General features: G+C 22.6%; 2 protein-coding genes across 4 annotated transcripts; one reads left to right on the top strand and one right to left on the bottom strand.

Annotated features, from left to right (window-relative positions):
• Positions 1–1,377: 1,377 nt before the first annotated feature.
• On the top strand, positions 1,378–6,376 carry LOC122511217 (cell division cycle-associated protein 3-like). The gene is made up of 5 exons (XM_043626345.1): positions 1,378–1,538; positions 1,741–1,963; positions 2,049–2,222; positions 4,874–5,743; positions 5,823–6,376. The coding sequence occupies exons 2-5, from the start codon at positions 1,787–1,789 to the stop codon at positions 6,024–6,026; spliced, it is 1,425 nt and encodes a 474-aa protein (XP_043482280.1). The 5' UTR covers positions 1,378–1,538; positions 1,741–1,786; the 3' UTR covers positions 6,027–6,376.
• LOC122511218 (RNA-binding protein 48) lies at positions 6,147–9,687 on the bottom strand. Of its 3 annotated transcripts, none has more exons than XM_043626347.1 (6): positions 9,528–9,687; positions 9,091–9,238; positions 8,646–8,836; positions 6,915–7,103; positions 6,378–6,815; positions 6,147–6,295 (listed from the first exon to the last, which is right to left on the bottom strand). In XM_043626347.1, the coding sequence occupies exons 2-6, from the start codon at positions 9,193–9,195 to the stop codon at positions 6,202–6,204; spliced, it is 1,017 nt and encodes a 338-aa protein (XP_043482282.1). In that variant the 5' UTR covers positions 9,196–9,238; positions 9,528–9,687; the 3' UTR covers positions 6,147–6,201. The 3 variants fall into 3 exon arrangements, with proteins under 3 accessions (XP_043482282.1, XP_043482284.1, XP_043482283.1); XM_043626349.1 differs by having other exon boundaries at positions 9,403–9,540; XM_043626348.1 differs by lacking the exon at positions 9,528–9,687 and adding an exon at positions 9,336–9,477.
• Between the last annotated feature and the right edge of the window lie 184 nt (positions 9,688–9,871).

The following is a 9,871-nucleotide window of genomic DNA, read 5'->3' on the forward strand; positions in this document are numbered from 1 at the left end:
AATTGAATTATTTTCACAAATAATAAAATTCTACGCAGACATTCAATTATATTTGAAAATGTTAATAAAATTTCTTTGCATAAATTCAATTCTTGTTTTTATAAAAAATAAAATTCAATTTTTTTTTCTTAATTCGTTATAAAATCTTTTAAAGAATTAAATTTTCTTTAATTTTTAATAATATTTTTCGAAAGAATTCAATTATTTTCTAAAGTTTTAATAAATTCTTCAAAACAATTCAATTTTATTTATAAATAGTAAAAATCATTAAAAAATTCAATTATTTTCAGAAAAATTCAAGGAAAGAATTCAATTTTTATCTTAATTCGTTATAAAAAATTTGAATAGAATTCAATTATTTTCTAAAATTTTAATAAATTCTTCAAAAAAATTCAATTACATATATTTACAAATAGTAAAATTCATTGCAAAGATTCAATTATTTTTAATACAATCTTAATAACATTTCATGAATGAATTCAATTTTTTTTAAATTTTTAATAATTTTTTTGAAAAAATTCAATTGTTTTCTAAAATTTTAATATATTCTTGAAAAAAATTTAATTATATTTATAAAGAGTAAAATTCATTGCAAAAATTCAATTATGTTCAAAAAGAATTTCACGAAAGAATTCAATTTTTTTCTTAATTCGTTATAAAAAATTTCAATAATTCAATTATTTTCTGAAATTTTAATAAATTCTTCCAAAAAATTCAATTATGTTCAAAAAAATTTCACAAAAGAATTCAATAAATTTAAATGTTTTATTTCAATTATTAACAAACATGATTATTTTAAAAACTTAAAAGAAATTGTTCATAAAATTCAATTATTTAAAAAAATTTTATTGTAAATTATTAATGAAACTCCATTATTGAAAAAAAAATTCAAAGAACTTCTTCAAAAAAAATTTAATTAGAATTTTCAAAAATTTTAACAAAATTCTTCGTGAGAATTCAATTATTTTTCGAAATTTAATAAAATTCTTCGAAAGAATTCTATTATTATCAAATTTTTTGATAAAATTCTTTGCAAAATTCAATGATTTTTAAAACGTTAATTTTAAAATTGAAAATATTCAAGAAATATATTATATATATATTATTATTATAAAAAAAAAATTTATTTATTTATTTTTTAATTTTTTTTATTATTATTATATATTATATATTATATTATATATATTTTCAAGAAGAAAAAATATTTAAAAAGTTATAAACAAAAAAACTGTTTGAAATATCGCGCTTTGAATTTAAAGGGCGGGAATAAACGAATCAAAAGAGTCGGTATAGAAGAAATTAAGCTCTTTCTCCTAGAACGGAATTTGTCAGAGCCAATCAAATTTACATGCGACCGTGACAGTTCCGAGATCCGACATCCGAGATCCGAGTAGTCTCTCATTCGGATATACGATATAGTATATTTATAAGCACCTTAACGTACACTTGTGTTGTTTTTAAAAAAAGTAATTTTCTATCTGACATTAACGTGCAAAATATTAATCAACATTAAATTGTTGTTATTCTTTTTGACAATTGTAAGTGAAAACATATTTGGTAATTTTACTTTATGTTTAAAGAAAACTCTCTCGAACGTGAATTCACTCAACGGTCTTAAGTCTAACGGTTAAAATTTTCAAACATGGCTTTGTGTTTACAAAGTTTAAAAGTCTCGTTCGAAACCTACCTATTGTATTATTTTCGATATTCTCTATTTTGAAAACAGATTTTTATTTACAGATTTTAAGAAAGTTTTATTCAGACCAAATTCAGACGTGTTCCAAAAATGGGAGGCTATATTAGTAAATTATTTTACCACGAAGAACATGATAAAACTTATGAATACAATACATCGTCTTTAGTTTTGGAAAATCGTGACACTTGCACTCCACAACCACAAAAGAAGAAGTCTCTCATTGACCCCAGATCGGCGACTCTAGGCATAACTAGAACTCCAATAGAGGTAAATTAAAAATTTCTATTTTCTATTATAACTAAATTTAACTTTTTAACAAATCAAATGAGTTTATCGCTATTTTTTTCTTTAGATATTAAATACACCACAGAAAGAGTCTTCTAATGTGATTAGTTCTGTGCCGAAATATTTAAAACGCAAACCCTACTTAGAAACGAATTTCGATGTAACGCCACCGTCGAGGACTCTAGACAGATGTTTAGATCCTCGATCACCAAGTGTAGATGTACCACGGACTCCAATAACTGTAAGTTTAATATTCTGGGTTTACCACAGGTCAGGGATTTTTATTAAAAGTACTGGTAAAAATTTTTAGAATTCATATAAGAAATTCTGAATTTTTGTGTCTTTTTTGTTTGCCTTATAAACTGAAATTACCACGAATTCAAATACAAAACCTTCAATTTTTTCCATTTTTGACAATAATGAATTTTTAAATAACTTAATTCTTGAAGAACTAACGTAAAATTATTATTTATAATTTATTTAATGAATAATTTTACTTCAATATTTTAAAAGTAATTGCATTTTATAAGAGTTGCATTTCAATTTTTCATTCATAAGTAGATGAACTTCAAAAGCTTTTAATTTGAAATTTTAGAAAATTTCAATTTTCAATAAATTTAATTAGAAAGAACTTACATAGATTTTTGCAAAAAATTTTAATAATTCAAATTCTTCTGAAATGAGTTAAATTTTTTAATATATATTTAATTAATTTTTTGAAATAATAGATTTATAGAAGAATTTTAGTTAAAAACACTAAAATAAATTATATTTTGGAAAAGTTACAAATGATTGCGGAAATTTAATTATTTTCAAAAGTAATAAAATTCTTCTCACAAAATCAATTTTGTTCAAAGATTTTTTTTTTGAATTCTCATCAAAATTTCAATTGTCCTTAAAAATAATATAATCCTTCTCCAAAATTCAATTATTTTCAAAAAATTTTTTAATTCTTGTCAAAATTCCAATTATCTTTAAAAATAATAAAATTCTTCTTCAAAATTCAATTATTTTTAAAAATTCTCGTCAAAATTTCAAATATCTTTATAAATAGCAAAATTCTTATCAGAAATTCAATTAATTACAGGAATTTTAAAAAAATTCTTTGCGAAATTTAATTATTTTCAAAGTAATACAATTCTTCTGCAAAATTCAATTATTTTCAAAATTTTTTAAAAATTCTCGTCAAAATTTCAATTATCTTTTTAAAATAATAAAATTCTCAGACATTCAATTATTCTATAAAAATTCAATTTAAAGCTAATAAAATTCTTCTGCGAAAGTTATTTTTGAAAATTCTCGTCAAAATTTCAATTGTCTTTATAAATAGCAAAATTCTTCTTTGAAATTCAATTAATTACAGAAATTTTAATTAAACTCTTTGCGAAATTCAATTATTTTCAAATTAATAAAATTCTTCTGCGAAATTCAGTTATTTTCAAAAATTTTAATAAAATTTTACTCAAACATTAATTTTATTATTTTCATAAATCAACAAATTTTTTACAGGGATTCAATTACCTATTTACAAATTTTTTTTTATAAATTTCGCAATAATTTAATTATTTTCATAAATAATAAAATTTTTTACAGGAATTCAATTATTTTCATAAATAAAATTTAATTTTCACAGGAATTCAATTATGTAAAAGAATTTTTTTAAATATCTTTGCAAAAATTCATTTATTTTCATTTTTAATAAAATTTTTTGAAATTATTTTCAAAATTTTTAATAAAATTCTATGTCGGAATTAAATTATTTTCAATAAAATTTTAATAAAATTCTTCGAAAAAATTTATATGAATTCAATTATTCTTATGGATAATAAAATTCTTCGTGAAAATTCAATTATTTTCATAAATAATAAAGTTCATCATAGGATGTCAATTATTTTTTAATTCAATTTAAAATAAATTTCTCGAAAAATGCAATTATTCTAAAAAATTGTATTAATATTCTTCGAAGGAAATCAATTATTTAAAAATTTGTTGATAAAATTCTTTATGAGAATTCAATTTTAAGAAATATTCAATTATTCAATAAATTAATTTGTGTAATTAAATAATTGAATTCTCGTGAAATTTTCTACTAAAAATTAATTTAAAAATGAATTTTACTTAAAATTTTGAATAATAATTGAATATTAAAAGCATTATAGCGTTAATTTTTAGAAATAATTGATTTTTGAAAAAGATTCATATTATAACCTTTGCAAATCTAAATTTTTCATACTTTTAACTAATACCATAATTCTGAAGAATTATTTCTTTTGAAATAAGTTTAATAGAATTTTTTTTTAAATTATTTGAAGTTTTTATTTTCTAAGATATATTTAATTGAATAATTTCTGAATAATCGAAATTTCGTTATATTTCGTAAAATTGAATTGTAAACAAATGGATTTGAAAATTTTCAAAGAACTTTTTTTGAAAAATTATTAAAAATAATTGATTTAAAGAAGAATTTTAGTTAAAAATTCTAAAAAATAATAATTGAATTGAAATGATGAAAATAATTTTGTAAAAGTTACAGCAACAATATTTTTATAATATAAAATAATGATTTTATCACTCGGTCATCTGTAATTATTATAAAACATGAAGAAATCGATGACTCCGAGTCGAAGACAAGGAGTTATCGATTTTTTTATGTTTTATTATATTCTTTTAAATAAATAGATAAATTCCTTTCCTTTAATTTAATATTCTTTTAAGTTATATTGAATTTCCAAAAGTTTGAATTTGAAATTTTTGAAATCCTTAATTCCTTATGTCGCAACCCTATATATTTTTATTTCTTGTATTTATTTATTTATTATTTTGTCTATTTATTTTAGTTTATATTTTTGTTATTTTATATTTTCGTTTTCTGTATTTTGATTAAATTTACAGGTTGAAACATTCCCCGATAACGACACTCCAAAACACGCTAATCCAACGAAATACAATAAAACCAATTTACTTAGTGAAATGCATCAGAAAATGTTAGGACTCGATCCCAGATCACCGGCAGTGGACTTTGATAGAACGCCTATTCTAAAACCAAAAACTCTCGAAATGGAAAAACTCTGTTCCCAGGAAAATTTGAATACAAACGAAAATGAAATTAAACTGCAACCCTCAAGATTATCATACTGTGAGACTGTAAATTCGTCCGATATTATCGAAATTAATGCCCTACCAGATGTTACTTTGAATAATTCTCAAAAATCAGCAAATGAAATTGCCGAGACAAGTTGTACGTCCAATAGTGGTGCTTTATCGAACAACAGTATTGTTACTGTTTTAAGAAAGAGAATCGAATCTTCATTGGAAGATTCAAGCTCGTCATCAGACTGCGCTCTTGATTTGAAAAAAATTGAAAATTTCGAAGACAAATTAATAGCTAATAATTCTGACAATTTAATTAACAATGTATTAGACATTGCGGAGAAAATTTACGAGAATAAAACGAATGAGGTGGAGAATAAAATTAAAATTTGGAGAGATAATCAGAGTCCAGTAGCAGAGGAAGATTCGGAATATGACAGTGAAAGTGAATCGGATCATTTAGAGAATAAAAGTCCTAAAAATGATCTTGTCATTGAATATGATGACGATGTTAGTGTGGTAGGAACTTTAAAGAGAACTGAGTACAACAGAAGGAAGAGTATCTCAGTGGAGAAGAAGAAGAGGAATTTCAGAAAAGAAGTCGAAACTAAGAAACCTTTCAGTCCCGCTAAGAAACAAATCAGTGAAATCAAAAAACCCGAAGTACTGAATGTAAGTTTTAATTTTAATAATTACTTTTATATTTTAATAATTGCTTTCTATATTTATAAATTATTATTTTTTTTCACAGAATCGTACACCGTTAAGAAACAGATCAAACACGAACAGCCAACAACAACAAGGATTTGATTTAAAATCGCCACATTTGCTCCGTAAAGTTCTTCTCCCTTCTGCAAAATTCCAGGAAAATACTCCACCAAGAACCAAAAAATCAGCATTGAAATCTAAATTCAACAATACTCAGTGGGATGGAGACTCGACAATTATTATTTAAATTATAACTTAATTTTCTATAAGTAATTAATTTTTAACAGAAAAATACTTGCATTTTTACCTATCTGACCGAAGAAATGCAATTTTCAAATTATGTTTTGCAAAATAGAAAAGAAACTAGAATTTTTTAGAAATTTATAAACTTTTTACTTAGCGAATATTTATAAATATACATTTTACGCATTTTTTTGCATTGCTTGTCGTATTTGATTTTTGGCAAGTTCAATCGATGATTTAAGATTCTCACTAGGTCGTATTAATTGCGTCACGCTGAAAATAGAAATTTTGAATTTAATACGATGTAATATTTGTTCTTTTTTACGACAAAAATAAAAATAGACTGATTTTTAACCTTGGATTTTGAATTACAATTCGTTTTGTTTCCTCCTTCTTGGGTAGGATTTTTATTTTAATTCCGCTATCGACCTTTTTTGCGTTACTAAAAACATTTTTTTCAGGCTCCTTTTTTGCTATATTTCTAGTGTCTAATAATTGATATCGAAATTTTTTCACTCTGGGAGTTTCTTTCATTGATTGTCCTTTGTAATTTTTCCGTTTTAGAATAGAATGTTTTATGATTGTTTCAAATGGTTGATAGGGTGCTTGCAATAATTCTGGTGATGGTTTAATTACGTTGTATGATTTGTTCTCAGACGGAATTGTTGGAAATTCTTTAGATGAATGTGGTTCTGGTATCGAATTGTTTGAAATTTCTTGAGGATATTGCAGTTCAAGACGTTCTTGCGTCAAAGGCAAGGCGGGATTCTTTTTCTTTCTGTGATATTGTTCTCTAAAAAAAGAAAAGTTAAAATTAGTGAAAGTTTAAAAAGTATAAAGTTAAATTATTAAAAGTTTAAAAAGTATAAAGTTTAAATATTAAGTTTCTTACTGTGGGACAAATTCGTCAATTTCTGGATTCGTTGGATCTTCCTTGTGTCTTTTAATTCTAACCGTGACATCCTTGTGTCGCTGAATTAGTTTTGCTCTCGTCTCCGATATACTTTCAAGTTCGGGTGCGTAAAATACGTGTAGAAGACCGCCATAAAAATTTTTACAGTCGTTGAAACGTTTCGCTATTCTATCAATTTTTGATAAACAATTCATTACTATTTTTCATGATAAAAATAAATTTAAGTTTTTGCAGGCCTTGGATCGACTTTAACGAGCAAAAAATGTCGCTTTAGTCGATTAAAAATAGAAAAAAGTCGAAAAAGTCGTTTATTTAATTTAGACTTATCACAAAAATTTTATTTTGTATTTTCCTGATTCTTCACTGATTTCTAAATTCAATTAATCAAAACTTGTATAATTTTGATAAATAAATATTTAAATACCTCTTATCTATTTTTTCAAAGAAAATAAAATTTTAAAAATTTCAACTTTTGAAATTTGATCATTTTTAAAAATTAAAACTACATATAACCCTTCGAAAAATTCAATTATTTTCTACAATTCTTTACTAAACTTCATCTCTAAATCAATTATCTATATTAATTTTTAATAATTTTCCGAAAGTTCTTCGAGATTTCAATTATTTAAATACAAAAATTCAATTTTTATAATAATTGAAACCATCCGTTTTTCTTTTTAAAGATATTAAGGTGGAATATTTTCAAAAATTTTAATAAAGAAATTTGTAAAATTAACTTTTTAAAAATATTTCTAAATAATTTTTAAGAGACAATAGTTTTACAATTATCTACATACAATTAAAAAATGTCCAAAAAATTCAAATTTGGTAAAATCATTTAAAAAATAATTTAAATTTAGTAAAATCGTTGAAAAATAATTGAAAATTTGATAAAATCTTTTAAAAATATTTTTTTTTTTAAATAATCAAATTTTTGAAGAATTTTAATTATAATTGTTTTTTATAAATATTGTAATGTAATTTGTCGGAAATAATTGAAGAATTTCTGTATAATTAAAAAAAAATAATTTTTTGAAGAATTTTAATTTAAACAATTTTGAATATGATTATTTTCTCCAAAATGCTAAGAATAATTAATTCTAAAAAATTTTAATGTTATTATTTTGTGTATGTATTTGAATTTTCGAAAATATGGAAAATAATTGAATTTTAAAAAATTAGAACAAAATAATTCAGAGAATTACTTTTTTCAAAACTATTTTAACATTATTTTTATAACCTAATTTTCATTTCTATTGAATTAACACTTGAAGATTATTCATTAAAATTTTTGAGAATTCAGTTATTTCAAAAATTTTTAATTAAATATCTTTAAAAGTTAATTTTCAAAAATTGTAATAAAATACTTGAAAAAATGATTTGTTTTCAATTAAATTTTACAAAATTCCAATGTATTCAAAATCTTTTTAATTCTATATTTCAAAAATTTAATTAGAAAAATTATTGAAAAATAAATTTCCAAAGATTTGTCTATAGTTATGCTTTTCACACTATTAAAATCCAAATAAGTTGCATTTTTATACTAAAAATATTGTCGCAAAATTTGGAAGAAAAGTAAAAAAAAGTCGTAATTTTTTAATGTAAGTCGATAAAAGTCGCATTATTTGAAAATACTCGAAAAAAGTCATAATGTCCGTGGCCTGTTTTTTTAATAATGAAATTGTAGTTTGAAAATACAATTATACAAACCTGGCACTTTGTATTCGGGCATAATGCACGTGAAATGTTTCGGTGAACTCCTCCGATGGATATTCAGGAATTAAGCAAAACTTCTTAATTTCTCCATAGGGAAAGAAAAGTTTCTTCACCTCCTTATTTAGATCTAATTTTGGTACTCCACAAACAACTATATGAGGTGATTCACTATTGATTGTGTAAACCTATTGCAGAGAGCTAAAGTGTCAAGGAAATCTCGTAACATAACAAAACTCAAATTCAAAAATTAATTTACGAAGAATTTTGCAAAATTATCAAAAAAAAATATATATCAACTTTCAAATAAACATAAAAATAAAAAAGAATATCCTTGTCATGTTAATAAGAAATATTAAATAATATTTAAGAATTAAATTATATTAAATAATATTTAACAATTAAATTAATTTTAGGGCAGGATACGTATTCTCCACTCTACCTTTACAGCTGTCAATTTTTTCCCTTGTCTGTAAGGAGCTCTTGTTGTACATAATTCTTTTTGCTCATGATGAGGAAGTTTCTCGATTTGTTTCTTTTCTGTCATTTTTAAATAAGTATCGCTGAAAAGCTGAAAAACTACGTAAAACCTGCAAAATAAAACGAATTTAAAATCTTTAAAATTATATAGTCAATGTTGAGGTTAACCTACAAAAACACAAAAATGTTCATTATAAATTTAATTACCCATAGTTACTCAGAGAAGAAAATTTCCAAATATTTAATTGTATCGAATTATTTTTTAATTACTTACAAAAATATTAAAGGTATTGAAGGTACATTTAATAACTAAAGCAATTTTTTCTTCTGAATTTTCTCATTTCTGATAGACTTTTGGGGAGAAATGAATAAAAATTCCCAAACAATAATTATGCATACCTTTATAAATTATATTGTAATTGTTTTCTATTCCAAATGTAAACCTTTTTGTAATTATATACAATTTTTACATTTACACGATTTACACCATTTACACAAATTTAAATTAATGACAATAGGCATTGAAAAACACTTAAAAAGTAAATTTGTTAATTGTTTACTGACAGATGGCGCTTACTGTCTATTCCAGTAGTTTAGAAAAAACCTTTAATTTTAACAATAATATTAAAAATATTTAATAGTTCCCCTATTAAATAAGAAATTCGGAGAAATAAATACAAAATTACATTAAAATCCCTATTTTTTGAATAATAAACATTAAAAAACTGATTTCCACTGAAAAC

This window comes from Leptopilina heterotoma, unplaced genomic scaffold (genome assembly GCF_015476425.1).
Source record: "Leptopilina heterotoma isolate Lh14 unplaced genomic scaffold, ASM1547642v1 Lhet_81, whole genome shotgun sequence".
Classification (NCBI taxonomy): Eukaryota; Metazoa; Arthropoda; class Insecta; order Hymenoptera; family Figitidae; genus Leptopilina; species Leptopilina heterotoma.